This window comes from Protomyctophum parallelum (assembly GCF_964188405.1).
Source record: "Protomyctophum parallelum genome assembly, chromosome: 2".
Lineage (NCBI taxonomy): Eukaryota > Metazoa > Chordata > Actinopteri > Myctophiformes > Myctophidae > Protomyctophum > Protomyctophum parallelum.
The window spans coordinates 61,316,395-61,342,467 of NC_139699.1; the positions used below are offsets into that span (position 1 = coordinate 61,316,395).

General features: G+C 41.8%; 1 protein-coding gene across 1 annotated transcript; it reads left to right on the plus strand.

Annotated features, from left to right (window-relative positions):
* Positions 1-251: 251 nt before the first annotated feature.
* Positions 252-26,073, plus strand: slc7a9 (solute carrier family 7 member 9; the record flags this gene model as incomplete). The annotated part of the gene is made up of 12 exons (XM_083759169.1): positions 252-378; positions 2,493-2,640; positions 5,950-6,192; positions 15,819-15,944; positions 16,967-17,066; positions 17,178-17,222; positions 19,890-20,013; positions 20,996-21,099; positions 21,967-22,063; positions 23,590-23,739; positions 24,116-24,290; positions 26,012-26,073. Exons 1-12 carry the CDS (start codon positions 310-312, stop codon positions 26,071-26,073), a joined length of 1,443 nt encoding a protein of 480 aa, XP_083615295.1. The 5' UTR covers positions 252-309.

Consider the following 26,073-nt stretch of genomic DNA (forward strand, 5'->3'; position numbering starts at 1 on the left):
TATCATTTAAACTACATGGTAAACGAAAAGCAACAAAGCTGACATCGAATGCCGTACAAGATGAATGTGACTATTGGATTTTGGGTGAGTGTACATGCGTGTGTGTGTGTGCGTGTGTGTGTGTGTGTGTGTGTGTGTGTGTGTGTGTGTGTGTGTGTGTGTGAGGGTGTGTGTGTGTGTGTGTGTGTGTGTGTGTGTGTGTGTGTGTGTGTGTGTGCGCGTGCGTGCATTCATCAGCAGGGTAACATGGAGGTTGGCAGTGTGAGAAAGAGGAGGGACAATCAGAATGGCATCATCGCCGGCCAGGGTATGGGCGTGTCCTGTCCCCCTCCCACCACAGAACAACCTCCTGGGAAAGCCACCGTCCTACAGGACGATGTAAGAACACACACACACACACACACACACACACACACACACACGCTCACACGATTCTGAGATTTGAAGCGTGAGTGAGTGAAAGTGAGTGAGCAGTATTAACCCACTCTGACCGGGCACCCATTTTGGTGTCAGCATCATGTCATGCTTTAGCTATTGAAAAATAGCAGATCTACAAGCTCATATCGCGCCACCGAGTGGCGCGATACGAGCTTGTAGGTCTGCTATTTTTTGAAAACTCGAAGAGCGACTGACATTTTTAGAATCTGATCTCAGGTCAGAATGGGTTCATCAGACCAGTGTGTGTCCAGCGGAAACCTCGTTATGAATCTGATCTCAGGTCAGAATGTGTTAAAGTGAAGGAGTTCCCCTGAGAAAGAGACTCACAAGATGTTCACACGTGCACTGGTTCTCATGACCCCCCCCTCCCCCTCCCCAGCTGAGGGGGGGGCTGCGTACCAGGCAGTACCCACACCATTACTACCCATTAACCCTTTGGTGTCCAGGACGTCCCTTAAGCCCTGAATCAAAGACAGCTGCATAGAACCTTTGGGCCCTTAGGCATAAACCATTTAAAGGGACACTTCACCCTTTTTGCAAAAAAATATATGTTAATGACGTTTAGAAGCTTTAGAACACTTTCCTGGAGATCTTTATGTGTGTAATATGTGGTTTTAGATATTTTAGATTGTAGCAGTGAGCCTGTTGTCTCTGATGTCATGGACACTGGGCTCACTTCCTTCCTGGACTACATGTTGTCTCAGTAAGACAGCTCTCCCCCTATCCACAAGGAGGAGCAGTGCACCAAAGAATTATGGGAATTGTAGTCCAGGAAGGTAGTGAGACCAGTGTCCATGACATCAGAGACAACAGGCTCACTGCTACAATCTAAAATAACTAAAACAACATATTACACACATTAATACCCCCAGGAAAGTGATCTAAAGCTTCTAAACGTCATTAACATATATTTTTTTGCAAAAAGGGTGAAGTGTCCCTTTAAAACCTATGTGCTTGGTTGACCGGAGTCCCTCTGGGCTCTGTTTACTAGTGAGTTTTCTATTTTCCCTCTACATCAAAATGTCCTCGCTGAAAAGACACGATCTACACGCTCACAATGTGCCGCGGTTCGGCGCGCTGTGAGCTTTTTAGATCAGCAAAGTTTCTGTGAACGTGTCCCAGAATACGGATGTTGTTAAGACAGGACAGGGTCTTTATAGACAGCTACAAGCTTCCAACATATTATGTTGACTAACTTCACTTGGACCAAATGAAAGAATCACAGCAATCGAGCTTTCTGTGAATGAGTAGTCCTGTTTGTGATGCCTGGTTACTAAGTGACCTCTATGAAAACATCAGCTTTGTTAGGGGAAGGATTCACGTTTACATGACTTCACAATGAGATGTTATGTTACACATTCAAACCATATTCACAGTTTTCATATTAGGTAAAGCTGGCTATAAATGTTGTTATATTGTCTATATATAGATTCTTCAAAGATACGATTTAAGCTACTGCAGTGCTTCCACTTGCCTGCTAAGGTCAGTTTATTGGCAGAACAGACTCCTCATTAGTTTTAGTGATTAATTCATGAACATATCAGCCAGACATTATTTTCCAAGGTTAGGTGAAATACTTCAATATTTTGCCTGAACTCACAAACACTCTTCACAAAATAATTAAGGTTGAGCAGCGGAACACAACCAACTGAAAATACACACTTAATTAATTTGATATCCTGAACAAGACACAGCACTGCAACATCCAGGGTTCACAACTCAATAAATGTCTTCCATGTCAATGTCATAACCTTTCCTGCCTTTCCTCGATATAATGTCAAAATAAGAAATAACAACAACACACTGTTGGAGTTGTATATGTATCATACCAACCTGCTCACTGGCGGACATTCTCAACTGACATAAAACAAATATAATGTAGGGTTTAAGGGGTTAAATGCATAAAATAAATCCCCCCAGACCTTTGACCGGGGTTGGTTATTTGTCTGTGCGTGCGTGGCGTGCACCCGCACGCTTTGCACATAAGCACATGTGTACAGTATAGGCCGTGTGTTAAAATATGTGCAAATGCATGCGTGTTTATGTGTTTCAAGGTGGGTCTGCTGAGTGGTATCTGTCTGATCGTGGGGACCATGATCGGTTCAGGAATCTTCATCTCTCCCAAGGCAGTGCTGGTTTACAGCGGAGCTGTGGGACCCTCCCTGCTGGTCTGGGCGGCATGCGGGGTGCTGGCCACTCTGGGTGAGAAACAGTGTTGTTTTCGTCGACTAAAACTTAAGACTACCTTTTCCACTGAAGAAAACAAAATGGAAACCAAATTAAAACTATGCTATGGTGACTAAAACTAAGACTAAATATACTGACAATTTCGTCAACAAATAAAAACTAGACTAAAATGTTAGGAAGGGACTAGTGGACAAGAGATCCAGTATAAGTCATTTTACACTTGGTTGCATGCTGAAAATAGCAGATCTACAAGCTCACAACGCGTCGCAGCGCAACGCGTTGTGAGCTTGTAGATCGGCTATTTTCAGCAAGTGTAAAATAAGTCATTATGACGGCAAGGCCCGCAAAAATACATTTTAGTCGACTAAATCACCTGTAGATTTAGTCGACTAAAATCTTATAACATTTAAGGCTCATGCATAGTCTGGATTTTCGGTGGTTAGGTGACCACCGCACCACCGAAAAACCAGACTATAGACCTACACTAATACACTCCAGGTGACTAAAATGTGACTAAGACTAAGTGAAAACTATTCAGGAGACTATGACTAAAACTAAAATAGAAATTTGCTGCCAAAAACAACGCTGGTGAGAAAAACATGCACACGTACTGTACATGTATGTATGTATACTGTACCAATACACGCACGCAGACACATGCACCCGCAACCACATATAACTTTGTTATATTAACTGTTTCTTTCCTTTTTTGAGGGGCTGCTATAGCACCTCCAATGTCTGGCTTTAAAAGAATTACGTCATATGGCAGCCAAGTCTATGGACTTTTAATGTTTGTTTAGAGCCCTTTATTTATCTTTGTTGATTTTAACCTATGTATTTTATGACCGTAGAAAATCTCACATTTATTGATCAATGAATGATGAATTAATTTAATCTTTATTTCTCTGGAATATGTTAAAGGTGGAGGGAACATGCGGGAACAAAGCTGAGGACTGTGTTTATGGTTTAAAGGTTTTATGACATTCATTTTCATTTCTTTTTCTTTTTCTTTTAGGTTTTATGACCTCAATTACACCCAAAAAACCTGAACTTTGAACATTCAGTGGATTTTCTGTGGTCTGAAGTTTTCTTTGGGGTTTGGAAGCCTTTTGAGCTACAATGAAAACAGGCAACACAGTGAAAACAGTGACATCTGCTGGCAAATCCCATTGACATATATGGGATTTGCAGGATCTTACATCACAATCTGCCGGCAAATCAGAGCACCTGTTTGAGCCAGAAAACCCCAGATCACAGAAAATCTACTAAATGTTAAAAGTTCATGTTTTTTGGGTGCAATTGAGATTAGAAAACCTAAAAAAAAAATAAGAACAATTCCAAAACCATTTTTTTATGTCACAATCCCTTTAAAATAACCAGGAAAATGGTCACATGATATACGCAATGCTGTCGGTGGAGGTCCTCCAATGACACATTCTCTGTTGTTTTGACATCACTTTCGTAGGGTGTGACCGACGGGTCGGTTCAAAGCATAAATTGGTCAATTATTTCGGGTCCCAATTTCTTTCTCGTGGCCCACCAGTGGGTCCCGGTCCACAGGTTGGGAATCGCTGCTTTTTTAATAAGCTGTGTAAGTATGCATTTCTTTTGACAGATAATAGTATAAAAAAGGGCAGCACAGCACCTATACTGTCTAAAGCGGATACTATAGTGTAATAGAAATACACAGTAGTGTTGTGAAGTGATTTGCTCTAAATCCAGATTGTCGCAGACTTAATACTGAGTGACTTGAAAAAAAAAATGCCTTGAGTTGTTTATTTAGCAGAAATTCCAGGACTTTAGCTGGGCAGGATGACTGTGGAGCCAACTGTGCTGGCCGGCACTGTTACCTCTGGCCGGGTCATGACGGATACGTGGTAGGAGATGGATGGATAAGTATTGACATCAAAATACCAGCAAGACGCCGTGAGGGTGAGAAGCGAACTATAAGGGCGAGGTCACGTGCACGCATCCGCCTGGGTGATGGCAGACGGGAGAGACTGCTGGGCGAGCGCTGGCGCTTTGGCATGGGGGTTCAGATCAACATACAGAATGAATTCTTTACTGGCCATATATGGAGCGTGTCTTGAGTGTACAGGGTTTGATGAGGTCAGGTCAACAAGAGTTGCTTGGCCGGCTCCATGCAGATCTTGGTGATGATCCGGTCTCCATGTATGGTTATCCAGGATTAGATGAGGTCAGTGTTGTGATCTTCATATATGGATATGGCCATATATAGCGTGACGTGTCACGGGGTGTGATATGAAGCAATCTCCCGTAAACGTAAATGATTCAGATAATATCATAACTAATCATAAAACAAGTTAGTGTTTTTATGCCATTATGACCTCAATCTGACCAACACCCAGTGAAACGATATAAACGGATGTTCTTGTTTTTTTTTTATGTTTGTGGAGCTTACTGTAACATTGTGTTCTAGTGAGTCTGCGTTTGTGAAATTCACCGGGCCGGGCCGGCTCAGTTTATATTAAGAGGTTTTGGCCACTGGAAAAATGCTATGAATTTCCCCACTGATCTGTGGGATCTTTGTGGAATACTAGGTTAGTGTGTTAAATCCCACAAGTCAGAAAGAGCTAGAGGATTTACTGTGAAGTCAAGTGAAATGTATTTATGAAAAGTAAGTGCTGTTCGATCCTTTCACAAAACACCATGGATCTTCTTCCTCCTGGGCCTAAAATGTGTCAATGTAAAGCTGTAGCCAACACTCCTTGCAGTCAGACTCACTCTGCATATGAGGTACTATACTATATTATAGTAAACCATATAATATATTATATTATATACTATACTATATTGCTTTCGGCTTGTCTTTATTACATGTGGGTACTTAATACTGTATGGATATCTACATCTAGATAGTGGTGGGCAAAGTCACCTATACTCAACTCCAGTGTGAGTCAAAGTAAATTATATTCTCCTCATCACTCTACAACAATTGAAAGTTGCTCTGTCAAATTTATACTTGATTTAAGTACTGTGTACTTAAGTATCGCAAATAATAGTGCAATGGCATCGCGACACGTTGTGAGGTTGTAGATCTGCTGCTAATTTCACTATATTTGAAACACGGCTGAAGTGGTTAATTCATTCACATTCACAACGTACCTTTTCCCTACCAAGAAATGTAGCGGAGTCAGAAATACAATACCTTTGTCTATTGAAATGTATAGTGAATTGAAAGTCAAGAATCAAAAAGATACAATTGATGAAGTAACGTGCAGACACTCAAGTAAATATACCGCCGCTGTCTTACAAATACAGTATTCCTGTGTGTTTATATGTACAGTATGTGCGTCCCTGCAGGGGCTCTGTGCTATGCGGAGCTGGGCACCATGATCGCCAAGTCGGGCGGGGAGTACCCGTACCTCATGGAGGCGTTCGGCTCCATCATGGCCTACCTGTACTCCTGGACCACGGTCATGGTCCTGAAGCCTTCCTCCTTCGCCATCATCTCCCTCAGCTTCGCAGAATACGCCTCTGCACCCTTCTACCCCGGCTGCTCGCCTCCCAAGCTCGTCACCAAGAGTCTGTCCGCAGCTGCCATATGTGAGTGGACAACTTTCCTGATTTCAGTTTTCCTGTCTAATAAACAGCGGGGGATATAGCAGTGGGTCGGGACCCATTTGCGGGTCACAGACCATTTTTTTATGGGCCACGGCCACCATTTTCTTTTCCTTAATCTTGTACACTAGACCTGTACCTGCCCGTCGGCACGTACAGGTGCCCGTCGGCTCGTCAGCCCGTCGGCTCCCACATGGAGATCTCTGTATCTGCCTGTGTATGAAGAGGGCAAAGTCAAACTGACTGACTGTGACTGTGGTGAAGTAGTTCTAATCAATTGTCAGGTGTGGGGTTGCCATGGCAATCAATTGGCTGAGGCAGAGGCTGGAAATTGCACAGGTGAGGGGATTTAGGCTGATTAGGCCCACTGGCAGAGCCTGACCAGAGCCTTTTGTGGTGGTGGTTCTGGAGAACCGTGGGTCCTGTGTGGGTGTGTATATGTATGTGTGTATGTATGTATGTATGTATGTATGTATGTATGTATGTATGTATGTATGTATGTATGTATGTATGTATGTATATATGTATATATGTATGTATTTGGTTAAAATGGGTAGGGTTTAAAAAAAGGCAAGAGTTTGCTCTGGTGCACTGGCCTAAAAGTGGGTCCTTAAAAACTGCTAAAACTTCTGAAATGTATGTATGTAGGTATGTATGTGTGTATGTATTTTAAAAGGGGAGGCTTTTTTGTAAAAATCCCTGCCCGCAATACCTTCATATATTTAAAATGAGTCCAAAATAGGGTTACCAGTGAAGGGCAAACTGCCTATTCACTGGGGACTATGCAAGGCAGAGGCGTCCACCCCCCTGAGTCCAAGTTTAAGCTAGACCGCATACCTAAACCATACTCTAAAACCCAATGGTAAAATGTATGTATGTATGTATTTGGTTAAAATGGGTAGGGTTTAAAAAAAGGCAAAAGTTTGCTCTGGTGCACTGGCCTAAAAGTGGGTCCTTAAAAACTGCTAAAACTTCTGAAATGTATCTATGTAGGTATGTATGTGTGTATATTAAAAGGGGGGGCTTTTTGGTAAAAATCCCTGCCCGCAATACCTTCATATATTTAAAATGAGGCCAAAATAAGGTTACCAGTGAAGGGCCAACTGCCTATTCACTGGGGACTATGCAAGGCAGAGGCGTCCGTATGTATGTATGTATGTATGTATGTATGTATGTATGTATGTATGTATGTATGTATGTATGTATGTGTATGTATTAGTCCAGGGGCCAAGCGAGATTTTGGTACCATTTTGGTGGCCGTACATTTTTTATATTTTTGTCTTCCTACATGTCTCTAGTTTATATTTTGGTATGATAACCCTTCCAATTCAGTAGCTTAATGCCAGTTATCACTCTTTAAACAAACCTACCCCCTATGAAACTGTGATGTGTGTATATCCTTTATATGACTTCTAGACAATACTTTTTGGAAACCAGTGGTCTTATAAAGAGTTGTTTCAAAGGTCATTTTCTCAGTAGAATCCATTTCTGCTCACGACTTTTTTGTATTGTGCATATTTAATTAGATAATTTGCATATTTGAAGATATTAGTGGAAATAATTGCACGATCAATCAAATTAAAGTTGAATATGTTCAAAAAGTATAAAACATACATGGAAACAAATAGTAGAGATATTGCTGTGGCCTTCTGGCAATGTACGCAAGAAATCTGGTGCTGATCGGCCCAACGGTTTGCGAGGTATTGGCCGTAGCAAATGTATACATCATTTGGCTGTAGACAGAGAGACAATTTTGGCTCCAGGCTTTACCCTGAATGTAAACAGATGATCTTAAGGTAGTTTTCTCAGCGGAATCCATTTCTGCTCATGACGTCTTTGTACTGTGCATATCTAATGAGACAATTTGCATATTTGAACAAATTAGTGTAAATAATTATACAATCAATCAAATTAGGGGTTTGCAACGTTAGCCCCATAAAATCACACACATAGATGGCTGATTTAGTTATATTTTTTACTTCCATGTGATTTAAACCAGTAGTCAACAAACAATGAATATGTCGCCAATGTGCTTAAAAGTTGAATAATAATAATAAATAATAATAATCATGTTTTCGTAAAAAAAAAAAAAATGGGACAAACTTAATCACAATCGTCCATATCACTATCATTCATGTGTAAATCCTCTTCTAGTTCATTTGCTTGGTTGCTGCAGGTTTGCAGCTTGCACATGTCTGTGCATCTCAGACCATTTCCAAGGCATGGGCAGTCTCCTAATTTGCATGAGCGTTTACATGAGCAAGACAGCAGGTCCAACACAGCCTCTGGTGCAGGTTTACCTCGCATCCAGTCCACAGCCAGATCCCCATCATCAAACTTCCATCCATGATCTGTTGGATGTGGTACACTGGGATTGCTCTCCAAACACCGCCGCCAGATAGCAGCCTGATAGTTTGCCCGTAAGGCATGCATGAAGAGACAATCTTCACAAGGGGGAAGTTGACTGGAGTCAACTTCTCCACGTCTTACACAAAACAGATGGTAGCGAAGCGTGTTGACTGTAGTTGTACTTGTGGAAGGCAGATACATACGACATGTTACCTCTTGGAGATCTTTGAACAGCTCATCAGAGACCTCCCAAGAGCTTCCCAACTTCCTGAAGGTGTCTTGGCAGGTCTTGCTAGTCTTCAGTTGTTTGAGCATGGCTGACTTTCCACGTCCAGTGAAGGCACTGACTGTATCACAGCCTGTAAAGGAGTGCATTCCAATCAGAGCATCACAAACTCCATCTCCTAGTGCATCATGCACTCAGCTTGCTGATGTCAGTGAACCTTGTACGGTTTTTAGTGCCACATTTTTGGTACATGGGACACTGAATTCTCTGGCTGATCCCAATGCATATGACCAGGACATCTGTGTCCTCTGCTGTGACTACAATGCCCTTGAAGCCTGATTCAGCTGCATGTTGAGCATGCAGTAGAAGGCGGGTGTCTGCTTCTTCCTGGGTACTCGATAGTTCTGCAACCTCCTCCCAATGTTCCCTTGTGAGTTTGAAACAGGCATCCTCACAGGTAACATACAGCACTTTGTCCTTTATCTTGTGAAGTTGATCTTTCCATTCTTCCACCATGGAACCGGACGATTTGTGTTTTGTTTGTTGAGCTACGCAAAAGCTTCCTCCACTGGTGTATATTGTGGCCAGGCGCAATGCACCTAAGCTGAATGCCTGATTCTACACCTCGTTTTGCCATCTCCAAATCTTTAATGGACATCTTTCTGTAAACATCGAAGATAACATCAATGCGCTTGCTCTGACCACCTTCATGCATAACTTGAGCCAATAGGCCTACTGATTCTGCCAGTTGGGTGAAGGTCATGTTATTCCCATTTATTTTTTGGACCAGGCTCATTCCATCTATGATAGTGGCTGAAGGCTCGGGGATGGCCTCTGCTGGGGGGACAAGCTTCTCCAACTCCCTGGCAAGAGCTGCTTTGTTGGTCTTACGAAGAGACCCATCACTGTTAGCCAGGGCCCAAGGCAAAGGTCCAAGTGGGTGGACTAAAACTTCATCCATGTGCAGTTGCCTGCTTTCGGCAACAAGAATCTGCCCAAACAACTTCTTGTCAGCCTTGAGGATAACCTCTTTTTTTGTTGTAAACGGTACGTGATTTCTTGCCAATGTCTGAGAAGGTCTTCAGCTTCTTCTTGGTAATCCTGTCATTAAACTTTATTTCAGGGCTGTCTGACTCCATTCTCTTTAGCTTGAACTCTTCATAAGCATTTTCCCCAATTGTATGGGCTTCAAGAAGGTCTTTAGCAACATCTGGAGGTGCAGCAATGCCAGTGGACAAACTGACAAGGTTTTCTTGGTCAGGATCGAAAGGGCTGATCCAGCTGGTCTCCATCATTTGAACAAGTGACTGGACATCAGCTTCATCCTTCTTGACAAGTGTAGGTCTGGATGACTGCAGTTGTTGGATTCATTCTTACCAGTCATCTCCCGAAGCTGCCTGAGGTATCTGCTCCTGTACTCAGATGTGAGGTAGTGTCTTGTCACAGCCCCCTCATTCAGACTGAAGCCCTTTGTTCCGCCAGGAGTTTGTGTATCTCTGTTCACAGTCTCTTCTATCGTTTGATCAATAGGCATACGCCCAAAGGGGTTATGGCTGCCGATTTGAACTGCAAATCCCCCTTGATTGAAGTTGGCATAAACATCTGGATGTTCTACTGGAAGCTTAATTAATGTATCGGAGATCGGATTTGATGCCACCGATACACGCGCCGATACAGGAGGGGGACACTTGTTTAATGTTTACAGTCCGTCCTGCACAGACAGTGCAGTGAGCGAATCCAACCTCCAGTATGTACAGACTGCAAACAGAGACTATATAAAAAAGCCCCACTAAGGTGCAATATGCAAGAGAATGGAATCACTTACAGACTTAACAGTAATAAAAGTATAAAGTTTGCACGGATCAGTCAAGTGCTTGCGCAGTTCAGTTGTGTGGTGGAGCCTATCATCTAGCTGCGTTCTGACATTGTTGTGATGAGATTGCTCTTGTAATCCATTCTTCTGCTATATATTTACTGCACACACGTGCTGTTTAGCGCTATGTGATTCAATCTTTGTAACTTTATTATTGCCATTGAAATAAATGCTGCTTTGACGATGATGATTGGCTCAGTTATCAAACCATGACATTGTTGTCAGAAGCTCAAACACTGACTCAGATTGTAAGTGTAGTGCAATTCTTAAGACAAAGACAGAGTTTGCAAACTAAAGTAGCAACACAACACCAGCTAGCGCCATAACAAACGTCCTGAGGTATTTTCTTTCTCCCCGAGTTCTGTCGGTAAGGGTCAAGGCTTTTGTCACATGATAGCGCAGCTGATTCAAGGCATCACATTAGGGGTAAAAAGGTACCACGTGTATATAGCAATAATAATAATTACTATTATTATTATTATTATTAATAAACCATAGTATTAATTAACAGGTTACATGCAGGCATCACTTTAGAGGTAAAAATTTACCTTTGCACATAATAATAATAATAATAATAAACCATAGTATTAATTAACAGGTTGCCATTTCCTTAAGGTTTACAGGTTAAACACTTCTTATTCTTATAGGTTAAACATATAACATATAACCATAAACGAATTTAAATGTAAGGCATTTGTACAATTAATAAATGGCTTATTGAAAGTTAATGCATTTTTTGTATTTATTTGTTTTGCAATGTAGCCTACAGCAAATATCGGATCGGCAAATATCGGATATCGGGAAATTTCAAAATGAATATATCGGATCGGAATTGAAAAATCAGTATCGTTGCATCTCTAACGTAGACAAGACTCTGTCTGCAGCAAATTATCAAATGTTTCCTGGCAAACCTCACTTTTGAAGCTCTCGATACACTTAAGGGCTTCCTCTAGATGGTGAAGCTCTTCTGCTTGGTTTTGTTCCATCCATGTAAGAAAGCCTTTCCATACTAGCCGTAGCAGGGCTTCATACACAAGCTTTTGCAATCTAACAGCTCTGTTATATTTTCGACCCTGCATGACTCCTGCCACAGAACCTTCTGCTAGAATGCCTGCCTCCACACAAAGGTCAGCGAGTCCTGCATCCTGGAATCTCTTGCCTATGGTAGAAAGCAGGTTGCATTTTGTGTGGAAGGTTCCCATTCTGGCGATGATGTCCTTGAACTTCTCCTGCTTCCAAATTATCTCTGCAGCCTTGGCAAACAGAGCCTGGTCAAAGACGCACACTATGTTTTTCAGATGTAGGGACTGCATGATGGCATTAAGTGTTTTCTCCAAGATTTAATTCACTGTGGACATGTCAGTTGCTGGTGCATTTATAGTGGGTAGGTACATGACTGTATCCTGGACATCTCTGATCTCATTGCGGATTCTGGATATTAAATCCTGTCCAGCTGCTGATGGTTTGATTTTCAGCAGCTGTGATTCGAGTGAGGAACCATATACGATTAATGTACTTTGCCTGCTGGGTCACATGTGTTGTATCACTGTCTGCAGTCTCAATCTTAGGTGGTCCAGCTCTCTGTCCAGCATTATAAGTTGGGAGTCTGAGTGGGACAGGAGAGATGCTTCTCTTCTTTGATTTAGTTATTTTAGGTACTGCTGGCTGTGGTAAAGGTCCTTCAACTTTGGGTTGGACAGCAATGCCGTTAACTCTATGTGATGTGCCGCCACCACCACTGAGTGTCTCTTCAATTCTGTCGTTGTTTCCCATGCAAGTGTTGTAAACACATGAGGATGTGCATTTGGAAGAACTGTATTTTCTTTGGCAAGTTCTAGCTTCTGAAGACATGCAGTGTCAATCTCTTCCAGTTGTGAGTAAGACACACTGTGGCCAAGTCTATTCATTATCTGAATCAGTTCCTTAATTGTTACCTGTCAAAGACTTAATGGCAAAAGGGAGAAGAACATGCTTAGGTGTTTTTTTTCTGCCGGATGTGACCGCAAATACCAGATCACTGCCACATGAAGTCACGAGGCGTTGGACTCTTGGTGAAGGATTGTCACACTTATTCTCACCAGTCAACAGTGTCTTCAGGAATATAGCAATTGGTTCAGGAATGATGCAGTGTTCTGTGTCAGGTGGCCATATTTGGGGGCCATCTTTCTTATTGATACTGTGTCTCAATTCCATGGCCGCTTTTGTGATGACATCTTGTTCTGTGACAGCTCTTGCAGCCTTGAGGTCCTGTTTCAACTTGTGGACTTGTTTCACCAGAGCTTCAATTGACAGGTTCTTGTCTGAGTAGACAAGAATCTGACCTTTCTCATCATTGACAAAGTTGAGTGACCCTATGAACTCACGCTCCAACCTTCGGTGGATGTGTTTTTTGGTTGATGGTTTAACTTGTGCAATGCCAAGATGTTTTAAGAACTCCTCAAGCTTTGATGTGAGGTCCTTCAATGGAATAACATCTGGATGTGGCAGAAAATCATTCCTGATGAACGTGAAGAGCTGCTGATGTGCTTGTTCCACAGCTTTCTCATACTCACTATTAAATGTGTCGGTAGACTCTTTTTTTGTGTAGAGTCTATAACATGATTTGTGGTAATGTCCCCTTGCTGCAACAAGGTCTCGACTCAATGCTGCAAGAACCTTTTCATCAAGTTTCCTTGTAGCTACTTCACGGACCTTGGCATCAGCTCTTAACTCCACACACTGTGAGAGATGATCTCGTGTACGTGTTCCTGGCAGGTATTTGCTTGAGCTGTCACAGAAAATGCATATCTTTTCATATACTTGTGAAGTACTTGGTGCATCTCTAGATGATTTTCTTGTAGGCTCTTGGTTTTCTTTATCCTTGTTTAAGATGGCATCAAGACATTTTTTCATGGTGAATATACTGCGACATTTCCGATGATACTGGATATGTGGTACTTCACTTTTTCCCAGGCCCTTCGCTAACTCCAAGAGTGCAGTGTGTCGTCTTATTTTTGCAGCTTTTAGAAGGGTTTTCCAGGATTCCAGACCTTGCAATGTTGCTGGCTCTGAATCATCATCAGTGCAATGAATGATGCAGGTAAACTTTGTACGTTTCTGTGGTGTAGGATTCTGGTCCCAAGGTTTATCCATTTTAGGTATCGTACTTTACCAACAGTACTGTGCACACACACACACCTGCAAGGCACATACATATCTGCTTTAGCACTAGTCAATGTATTTCAATTTTAAAATTTCAAACATTTTAATTCATGGCTTACCTAATGGTTGTAATCCATGCACCAGTTCAGGGATACTGGAAGTCGCGTGTGATTTAAGTATGGCAACCCATCAATCAGCAACATAGCCACCACACAACTCATCAAATGCACCACACACAAAATTGGCACAGTACAATGTTGGCCAAAGTACAGTACACACACCTGCAAGGCATATGCATATCTGCTTTAGTACTAGTCAATGTATTTCAAATTTGAAGCTATTGAAAAAGAATCTACAAGCTTGTAGATCTGCTATCTCTTAACTAACGTTTTTAACTCAAATCTTTGCTTCTGGGGGCTTCCCTGGAACAACATGTTTTCAGATGGGGGTCTGTGGCCAAATACATATCATTCTGGCGGTCCTTGACATGAAATAGTTTGAGAACCACTGATATAGAAACATAGGTTTTTCAGAAAACTTACCTAATGGTTGTAATCCATGCACCAGTTCAGGGATATTGGAAGTCGTGTGTGATTTAAGTATGGCAATCCATCAATCAGCAACACTATCACGCATCAAATGCACCACACAAAAAATTGCCACATGACAATGTTGGACAAAGTTAGCCAGTATTTTCAGTCTGCTAAAAAGTAGCTGCTGCTGACATCAAAAAACATACAAACTGTGGTGGGATGGGGTTGATTCAAGCGGTCACACCTGGCCTAAATTGGGCCCAGAGCTAGGTGTGGCTACGCACCTGTTGTGCATCAAGGCTATTGATGTACACAGGATAAATCAGTCATCCCCACATACATTCAGGGAAAGCGACTCCTGACAAAATTCAGACGTTTGGAAATATTTAACTGTATTGATTGTATAATTATTTACAATAATTTGTTCAAATATGCAAATTATCTCATTAAATATGCACAGTACAAAGACGTCATGAGCAGAAATGGATTCTGCTGAGAAAACTACCTTAAGATCATCTGTTTACATTCAGGGTAAAGCCTGGAGCCAAAATTGTCTCTCTGTCTACAGCCAAATGATGTATACATTTGCTACGGCCAATACCTCGCAAACCGTTGGACCGATCAGCACCAGATTTCTTGCGTACATTGCCAGAAGGCCACAGAAATATCTCTACTATTTGTTTCCACGTATGTTTTATACTTTTTGAACATATTCAACTTTAATTTGATTGATCGTGCAATTATTCCCACTAATATCTTCAAATATGCAAATTATCTAATTAAATATGCACAATACAAAAAAGTCGTGAGCAGAAATGGATTCTACTGAGAAAATGACCTTAGGATCAACTCTTTATAAGACCACTGGTTTCCAAAAAGTATTGTCTAGAAGTCATATAAAGGATATACACACATCACAGTTTCATAGGGGGTAGGTTTGTTTAAAGAGTGATAACTGGCATTAAAGGTATATTCAGTGATTTCACTCAAAAAACCTTAGGTTTTGTTTTTGGCTGTGGGACCCAGCCTTTCGTCCAATCAGGATAGAGAGTCAAAAATGAAACCTAAGGTTTTTTGACCCCCAGGGGTTAACTGGGGACAGGGAGGAACTCCTTATATGGTCAGCACACTCTATAGTAGGGAGGATTATCACAACAAAACAAAAAAATAAGTGATATTTGAATTAAGTGAAAACACTGAATATACCTTTAAGCTACTGAATTGGAAGGGTTATCATACCAAAATATAAACTAGAGACATGTAGGAACACAAAGATACCAAAATTGTGCGGCCACCAAAATGGTACCAATTTGTGAAAATATCAGTATTGGCCCCTGGACTATATAATGTGACATCTGTGAATTGGTCACTCGGTCAGAAGTATATTTAGAAAATCGATTAAAAGTTGAATTAAAAAAAAACACATGCTTCTTTCAGAGATTTCATTTCGTAATTATTTTGACTGTTTGTTCTCTTTATTTCCTGTCAGTTTTGATTGTCCTGGTCAACTGTTTCAGTGTGAAGTTGGCCAACTATGTGCAGAACGTCTTCACTGCAGCCAAGTTGCTCATCATTGTCATGATAGTGGGAGCTGGCATTGTTCTGTTGATCCAAGGTGGGCATTTCTGGCTGCTATAATATCAGTGGTTCTCAAACATCTTCATGTCAAGGACCACACATGTTGCTCATGGGGACCCCCTGGAACCCCACCCTGGAAACCACTTTCCTATATTCACAATTATTTTACTTCTTTGCCTGGATGTGTTCATTCCCGTCCGTCTATCTGTGCATCCCACCATGAAGCTCCCAGTACTTACAGTAGGCCTACTGCAGAGTTGGCATTGAACCCCAAACTGCGTGGTCTAAAACCGTATTGTCTTAAAGGCCAGCAGTGCTCCACTGAGGCCCCTTTTCCACCGGTTGGTTCCCAATGGGAACCGGTTCAGTTCTTTTTGGTTTTTAGTCCATGAGCCAGAGCTCCAAAATTGAAACGTTAATTCTGAATTGAGTGGGCAAAACCATACCTATATTAGATTGTTATCACCGTGAAACTTCCCCAATTGAGTACTTACACGAAGACAATGATTTATTGTATTACAAATTTTACATTTTTTAATATGCAAATGAGGCATTATGTAGGAAAATATGCAAAATAATCGAAAATATGAAAAAGCTACTACTGTGGAAGGGTTATCATGTATTTATTTACTTGTATTGATCCTATAAACAATTTAATATAGTGTATAGTTCGTCCACAAATGTTGGATCTCTGGCTCATGGACTAAAAACCAAAAAGAACTGAACCGGTTCCCACTGGGAACCAACCGGTGGAAAAGGGGTCTGACTGACCTACCCGGACAGGCTCAAACACACACTGTCCTAAAGACCTGGAGAGACAGGGGGAGACTCCTGTTACTGAACAAACACTCACAATTTAGCAATGATTGCTATCAGATGAAAGTTTTTAATTGAAATATCACATGTTTTATATGTCTTTTGTGTCAAATTGAAGATCAAACCACCTATTTACACAAATCACCCTGAATAATTTGTATACTTTGCGCATACAGTTTTTTTGTCGAAATAATAATTCATGATTGTCAGCTAAATGTGCTGTACTATGTATTTTACTGCCAGGAAACACACAGAATTTGTCAAATGCCTTTGAAGGATCAGAAGTGTCTTTTGGAGCCATTGGACTTGCATTTTACAACGGACTTTGGGCTTATGATGGTTGGTAAGTACATCTCTATTCTATTAGTTCTGTGGTAGCCTACTTCGTCTGTGTGTACTTCACTTATAGTGTCCATTAAAATGCCGTATGAGACACCAAATGTGTTTTTTGCAGGAATCAGCTGAATTTCATAACAGAAGAGCTGAAAGATCCATACAGGTGATAAAAGCTTCATTTATCCAGTAATGTTCTGCAATCTTTATACCTTTATATAATGTTAAGAAGGAAGAGAGAGATAAACAATATATACAATCCAGGAAATAAAACTAGGATACCCCCCCCCCCCCCCCCCCCCCCCGCAAAGCAGTGGGATAAATAGTGGGATAACAGTACAGACTTGTGCATGATTGGTGAGATATAGGCCTACCATATAAACCCTCGGGAAGATATGGCAGCTGACCAATCACCCTAGCCTGGTTAACACTAGGAAGTCTGAGCAGCCGTTCTGACCGAATTTGAGATTTCAACGTTTATTTTCTTAGCCCATGGAGTCCAGAGAAAGTTCCCCTTGCATGACTTTGTCTAAATATTCGATTGAAATCATCTCTGTTTTTTTTTCCATTTGAAACGTTTTGTAAATATGATTTTAGGCATATATCTCTTACTCAGTCTGACTATAATCGGCCCAATCGACCGCCGTCACCCTTTCTCCCCCTCTCGTCTTTTGTTTGCGCTGCTTGATAATGGTGACGTTAATGGTGATTCCCCGACATTTCCTTTTCACTTGATATCGTTTCGTAGAGAGCGCCTTATATAGCGCCTTATATACCAAATGAAAGCCCCAATTCCATAGTTTACATGGTATTTTGAATTTTTTTAAATGAGCAAAAAATGAGCGAGTTATGATCTAAAGAAAAAAGGTGGAGAAAAAAAAAGAGCACACAAACAGACAGCTGGAGATGTTGTTGTTGTTCAAGCCTGCATTCCATGTCCAACGAATTAAATCATATACGTTTGGATGGTTAATTAACTTGGAATTTGTTTATTATTTTGATAAGATAATAGGAATATGAATACAATGATTATCATTGTTATTATTATTATTATTATTGAATGCTCGGTTAGACTCGACCCGACATTTACTTTCCATGAAGCGAGAACGCTTGCCGATGCGCGATACAAAATAAAAAGTGTTTGGAATAATTCCAACCAGATAGACCTCCCGAACCGCTAAATGTTTTGTCAGTCAAAAGAACAGTTCTTTCTGCAAGCGACGTGGAACGTATGTAGGCCTGCTGCTGTGGATGAATTTGTTTCACAGCACAGCCACAGCCTATTCTGGCATATAGGCTAAATATCGCCAGCTCTTTGTCAGTCAAAATAGTTCAGCTCCTTCTTTATCTGTAAACTTTTCTGCAAGCGACCAGATCCGTGGAACTTTCCTTTTTCTCTCTCTCTCTCTCCCTCTCAGGGAAGCATGTAAATGTTCATGAATTCAATAACTGCTCGATGTTATAAACAGCAGCTGAGCTGGGGTTTCTCCTCAACATGCAGTGGCATTTCACGTGTGGAGTTTATTTTTTGTATCACCAGGCTGCAGGCTTTCTATTTAGTGTGCAAGGCTATTTAGCAAGGCTATTTAGTGTGCATTTAGTGTGCAAGGCTTACATCCGGTACATCCGTATGCGCTGATTTCCATACACAACACATACACGATCCGTATCCTCTCCTCACCGGATGTTGAATTCACAGTGCTAACGGCCGTATTCTGAACGATGTTTTTATTAATTAAACTGATATAACAACATAACGTGGCTAATAATTGTTTATTTGGAATGTACTTTGGCTGGTAATTTAGGTAGATATAACGCGACTCACTTGTATAAGTAATTTACCGCGGACAGGCCGCATTTAATGCAATACATTGGCTTTAGTAATGTTGTTAGCTTATAATATTAGCAACTGTAAGCTAACGGCTGGAGGACTACGGACAATCCGGTCAATAACATCATTACACTTAAACATTAATACAATTATGTCATGTTTACATGCCTAGTCAAGCAGTCTGTACATCGCGTGGGGTCACATATATTAATTACATCGATAACACACAAGAAAAGACAAGTGATCTTTGCTCTTTTGGAAGGAAAAAAAAGAACAACAAAAGGCATGTTGCAATATAGTACTAACGGGCAACGTTAAAATATATATTTTTCACATGTAGGCCTATTATTAGTTTTATACATTTTAGGAGTGAAAACATGTGTTAAGAAACATATTATGATTTAATTCGTTGGAAATGGGATGCAGGCTTGAACAATGTCTTCTCCAGCTGGAGAGGGACGTGTGGGGGAGAGAGTGGCCAATCAAATCGCACCAAAAACACGGTCCCCTTGACCGTTCAGCCGACTGAGTAGTAGTGAAATTTTTTCAGACTTCGTAGTGTTAATAAACCAGACTAATATCGCACGGACCGCGGGATATTAGTCTGGGGAGGCTCAGCTTGGATTTCATTTCCAGGGGGGCGGGTTGAAACATTTTCTCTTTGACGCAATTGGTCAGAGCTACTGTGAGTCAAAGGTCTCAAGCATTGAAAGTCACTGTACCAATGCTCGCCCATATTGCATACCGTGTCCCGATTGGCCGCCCCATTTCTCTGGTGTAGGAAATGGGCGTACAATTGAGCCTCTCCAAACCGTAATCCGCCGGCATGGAATTTATTATTGCCAACGGCTGATTCGGTCTGGTTTATTAACCAGGCTACAATCACCCATCTCCACACCTATAGGACACATGTTAAAACACATGTATAGGTGTCTGACTGCTAATATGCAAGCCTTAACTTAACCATAATATACTGTGGATGCATGATGCTGTGTGATATAGGAACCTGCCTCTGGCCATCCTCATCGGTATTCCTCTGGTGTCGGTGTGCTATGTGCTGGTCAACATCTCCTACTTCACCGTCATGTCGGCCACTGAACTGCTGCAGTCTCCTGCCGTGGCCGTGGTAAGGAGCGGGTTGGCATGGTAATAGTATAAGAGTAAAGAGTGTTAGATAGCAATGCATGCAGTATGGCTCTTTCGGACTACAATAATTAAAGGTATATTCAGTGATTTCACTCAAAAAACCTTAGGTTTCGTTTTTGGCTTGGGACCCAGCCTTTCGTCCAATCAGGATAGAGAGTCAAAAACGAAACCTAAGGTTTTTTGACCCCCAGGGGTTAACTGGGGACAGGGAGGAACTCCTTATATGGTCAGCACACTCTATAGTAGGGAGGATTATCACAACAAAACAAAAAAATAAGTGATATTTGAATTAAGTGAAATCACTGAATATACCTTTAAGTGAAACATGCCATGCAACATAATTTACTGGCTGTGGATTTATTTACATACACTATGGCTCCTTTTCACATAAGGTTCTCAGAACCTAATTTGGGCCCAACTCAGGAGGTGGTATACTATAAGCCTGAGTTCTGGTAACTGGAAAATGTTCCGTAAAATAGCAAAGATAGACTATTTTTATTGTTTCATTTCTGTGTTTATTTGTATGACATACCTCTCTGTTCAGGGGTGCATTGTGGTTATAATAGAAACGTAAACATGAAAACCATCACTTCTGGATTAAAAGGAGCCAATAGTGTAACAGGGAACTCAATAACATGTTGGTGAGTTAATGAGGTCTGACGTATGCATGGATATACTGAAGACACTGGTCTTATAAATGTAGATGTATACTTGGATTGGATTGGATGATTCATTCTGTTATTGTACCAGATGCAGTGCACCCTTAATGTCATTAAAGCCTCATCATTGAGGGGTGCCAGCCCCTCAATGACTGACTTTTGGAATTACGTAATAAGGCAGCCAAGTCTATGTACTTGTAATGTTTGTTTAGAGCACTTTGGCCTGGGAATGTTTGTTTAAAGTGCTCTAAAACAGCCCAGTTTTCTCATCAAAATAATGAAGGATTGCTTGTCACCCCTTAGACCTTTGGTGACAGAGTGTTTTATCCTCTGTCCTGGATGGTTCCTCTGTTCGTCGTCTTCTCCACGTTCGGCTCAGCCAACGGAAGCTGCTTCACAGCCGGCAGGTACAGAGCATACTGAATAGGAATATGCATTATGAAGCTAATAGTAGGGCTGTCCCCGACTAAGGATTTTTATAGTCGACTATGATTGGCCAAATGGTGTCTATACGTAGTCAACTATTAGGCATGTTCCTTCTCTTTGAATGTACGCACGCACGCACGCACGCACGCACGCACACACGCACGCACGCACGCACGCACGCACACCTCATCTCTCTCACTGTCATAAAGTTGTTTTTTGTTTTTTTTACATTCAAATATAAATGATGAAAGACAAATAAAGGAACATTTGATTATTTAACAAAGAAATATATATACTAGGTCCTCACTAATAATCATGATAAAATGGCATAACATTTCTTTCTACTCTGTCTGTGTTCATAGGAGGGCTGTGGGCAGTTCAGAAACCGTCCTCCAGTGACATCATCGATGGGGAATCCAAGCTAATAGAAACCGCAGGCTTTCTAGTCCTGAAAAGTTGTAATGCGAAAGTGGAAGCCATCGTTCTCACGATAATACAAATCTAAACATTTTTGTAAAACAAATCTGCCTAACGATGATGTCACTGGTGGACTGGTGGTTCTGAACTGCCCACAGCCCTCCTATGAGACAAAGACTGAGTAGAAAAGAATTATGCCATTTTATCATGATTATTAGTTAGGACCTATTATATGAAGATAGGTTGAAAAGTGGTGAAGTGGTTCTTTAACTTATATTTGTGTTCGAAAAAGGAGTAGGAAGAAGTTTGTAAAGTAATGCTGGAATGGAAGTAGAAGTGAGATGAATGCTGGTGTGTGTGTGTGTGTGTGTGTGTGTGTGTGTGTGTGTGTGTGTGTGTGTGTGTGTGTGTGTGTGTGTGTGTGTGTTCAGGCTGACCTACGTGGCCGGCAGGGAGGGTCACATGATCAAGATACTGTCCTACATCAGTGTGAAGCACTACACCCCTGCACCTGCCCTGCTCTTCAATGTGAGTCCTGGTTCACTAGAAAACAAACTCATCATCCACATACTTTCGCACACGAACACACGCACGCACGCACACACACACACACATTTAACATCTTTATTTGCATTCACATTTTACAAGGAATTTCTTGCACACAAACAATAGTGGATGTGCAAGCTTGAACAAGTGCTTCAGGATACAGATCACGGGTACAGAAAGCATCGCCTTCTCGACTGCCACTGACACTGAACTGAATTTTGCCGATGCCTTAGCTCTCGGCTTGGGCATGCCTGCAATCTGCAGGCCCCTCACGACTGATTTATGGACATTACCGAGGCTTCCAAATATGAACACAAGTAGCCTAGTTTACATTTGTAGCCAAGCTGTATAATAGCAACCTTAAGACGCTGGTACTTAAGCACCTTGGTAAGGAATGCCTCTTTCAGACTGTGGTCAAATGTACATGCCACTTCCAAAATGGTCACTTCTCTACTGTCCTCATCAACAACAACAACAATATCTGGTGTATTAGCTGTGACTTCTGAAAAGGCATCATTTTCATTATTGTGCATGAACATGGCAGTTGAAACACGTGACTGCTTAATACATTTTGGCAGCTGATGAAACATATAAACTTATGTCCTTAGCTAATAGGTCAACAATTCTGTCGTGCCTAGCAATGTACATTCCCTTATATACATAGCAGCCATTAAGAATATGTGACAGTGTTTCTGTAACTGGAGTGTGGTCATGGTGCAGACAATGAGGAGGAAACGTGTTAGGGTACCACAGAGAGAGTTTGAGTCTGGTTGAAAGGACCTGTAATCTGGCTTTGACTGTAAAGGTGACTATATCCTCATCAACTGCATACTTTTTGAATATTGTATGAGATACGGTGTGGTCTGCATCGGGAAGGCAAGCTAGCTTCCCCTGTAGCTTTAAACCAGTCCAGTGTTGTTGTTGTTTTTGCTGTTGTAACATTATAAGGTACCTCCGTGCATTGACTGGTGATACATGGTGTTCCGTATCAATTACAGTACTCCTTACTGAGATCGAACAGTTGTGTCCTCAGAAACTGCTACAGATTCAGAGTCAGGTCGAAGTACCCAGCACAGAGATACTCCAGTTCTCGCACAGAGGTCATTGAGGTCAGGCCAATCTGACGACACGGCCCAAACCCAGTAGCATGTGAGTCCATTTTAAGGTGGGGCTTTCTTCTAAACCCCAAGAAACTAGGCTCGCCCTCTGCTGCCAGGACGGCACTTTATGAAGTTTCATATCTAGAAACAGAGAAGATCTAGCAAGTTCCCTGACAGTCGTGTCATCACTGTTTAGCATGCTTATCAAGTGAGCCAGCCTTGTGGCGTTATATATCCACGTCCGGCGCACGCGCACACACACACACACACACACACACACACACACACACACACACACACACACACACACACACACACACACACACACACACACACACACACACACACACACACGATATCCTTGACGACATTTATCTGATTGTAATCTATTCTTGTGCTTGTTTCCAGGGACTCATGGCTATCTGCTACATCATCCCCTCAGACATCAACACTCTCATAAACTACTTCAGCTTTGCACAGTGGGTGTTCTATGGGCTGACAGCCCTCGCTCTCATCGTCATGCGCTTCACCAGGAAGGAGCTCCACAGACCAGTCAAAGTTAGTTCTTTAGGGCAGACAGAGAGAGGACAATAAGGGTAGGAGCAAACGTACCAATACCGTCTGGCAGCAGTTATTCGTGGTACCTTGCTTGTGCTCTTCCCACGCTCTTATTTCTAAAATATGTATCATTTTGTCACATTGTTTAAGTCAGTCGGAGGAGACCTGCCAATCCAACATGCCTCTGTTTTGTTCAAATAGACTTCTGTACAATATATCATCAGTCCAGAACCCTGATATACTGTAGACAGAAGTTAGAAATAATCGTGATATTGATTTGAAATCAAATGGCCCAGCTCTAACCTTATTTTTGCGTGTGTGCGTGCGTGCGTGCGCGCGTGCGTGCGTGCGTGCGTGCGTGCGTGCCCCTCACCAGGTGCCCATAGTGGTAGCAGGCCTAGTGGTGGTAATCTCCTGCTACCTGGTCCTGGCCCCCATCATAGATAAACCAGAGTGGGAGTACCTCTACTGTGCCAGCTTCATCTTCAGTGGTCTCCTCGTCTACTACCTGTTCATCCATCACAAGTTCAGCTGGGCACGCAAGCTCATGAGTAAGTTCTGTCGTCGGCTCGCTCCATGACTTGCCCCAATTTGCCCCAAAATTATACTTTAATGGTTGTGTCACGGGGCAACCCGTCGTGCCATATATACAAAGACACGTGAAACCAGTGGCGTGCACAAGTAGACACTAGGGGTGCTAGAGCACCCCCTGCCCTTTTGGCGATGTGCTCTAAAAAAATAAATAATAATAAAAAACTTTTTTTTTTCTTAATTTGTAGTGTGTGGACCATGGTGACATTGATCAAATCTTGATAAAAAAAAACGCTTCTACTATATTATTTAGGCCCCCACAATCTACAGCTATGTTTCTATGTCAGTGGTTCTTGGATAATACAAAAAATAGCAGACCTACAAGCTCGTAGCGCGCCACTCGGTGGCGCGCTATGAGCTTGTAGATCTGCTATTTTTCAATAGCTAAAGCACCAAAATGGGTTCCCGCCCCAAAATGCGCTGCACAAGGTGCCCTTTTTTTCACTTGAGCACCTGCCCCTCTAAATGTCTGTGCACACCACTGCGTGAAACTGCTTTCTATAACATGCTAAGGACTAATGTTTTAAACTTGTGTAGGGAAAACTGTGTTCACTGATTGTTTGCTAATTATCTCTCCTGCACTGCTGGTGGCATTTCCCTTGATGAGGAAGGGGCCAAGTGCTAGGCAGGAGAGGGGTGTTCCTCGACCTTATGCTTTGATTATTTGTCATTGAGTTCATGCTTGTTTATACTTGTTTAATTGTAACACATTATTGAGAATGTTTAGGTTACTGTTTATTCAAGGTGTTGTTGATGGAAGTATTTATATTGGTGAAGTATTTGAGAAGAAATGTTGCTAATTGAGTCTGTGCCCAGTGGTAGGATCCACTCCTATTTAAAGGAGGCTGCAGGGACAGGCTAGTTAGTTAGAGGTGGGCCATGACACAGGTAACATCCCTGAGGGAGAGCTACAGGGCCTTGTGTGATCAAGGTACAGCCTGAAGAGAGCTCTTATCCTGTTGGGTTTTGTTCAGTAGTGTTTGCTCAAGTGTTTATTTCGTTTTGTCATTTTTCAGTATTATTTTTATTGTCCTGTTGAACCTGTACTGGACTTTGGTGGAGGAGTTTTTGGGGGAGAAATAAATACCATGAAACAGCATTTCTGACTGTTCTTGGAGCCTTGGCCGTTCGGGCAACTTCACAGGTTGTTTTAAAATGCACGGAGCATGGATGGGTGGGGGGCCTATACCGCATCGGAACAAATCAGATTCATCCATTTTATTTCATTCAAAAATAGCAAAAGTAGACTCAACTGGCTCAAGTCACCTTCAGAGGGCGAGCCTCCCAACGGTGAAACCGACTGCACCTTTTTTTAATCTGACTGACTTTCTTACTGACCTTTACACTTGTACAGCTTGTAGAGCAGCAACTTTCGCCATAATAATGGTACAAAAAATACTTCTTTATTTATTCTGACGGTCAGACAAATTAATAAAGAAGTATTCTTTCTACCATTATTATGGTGTGCAGGCTCGATCCATTTTCCAACTGAAGTCCCTTTTGCCCAGAACCCACCTGTCGATGTGCGTATTCTACGTCCTCTCTCCATTCATTTACAAAAAAAAACATAAACGTGAGCAACAACATCGAAGTGACCAACATGACTGACATGAACTGTCACTATAGCCGGTCCTTCTGTGACCTATATGACATTATGTTGTGATGTTTTCCGCCTCTTCAGGACCCATCACCATGCATCTGCAGCTGCTGATGGAGGTGGTGCCACCGGAGAAACTACAGTGA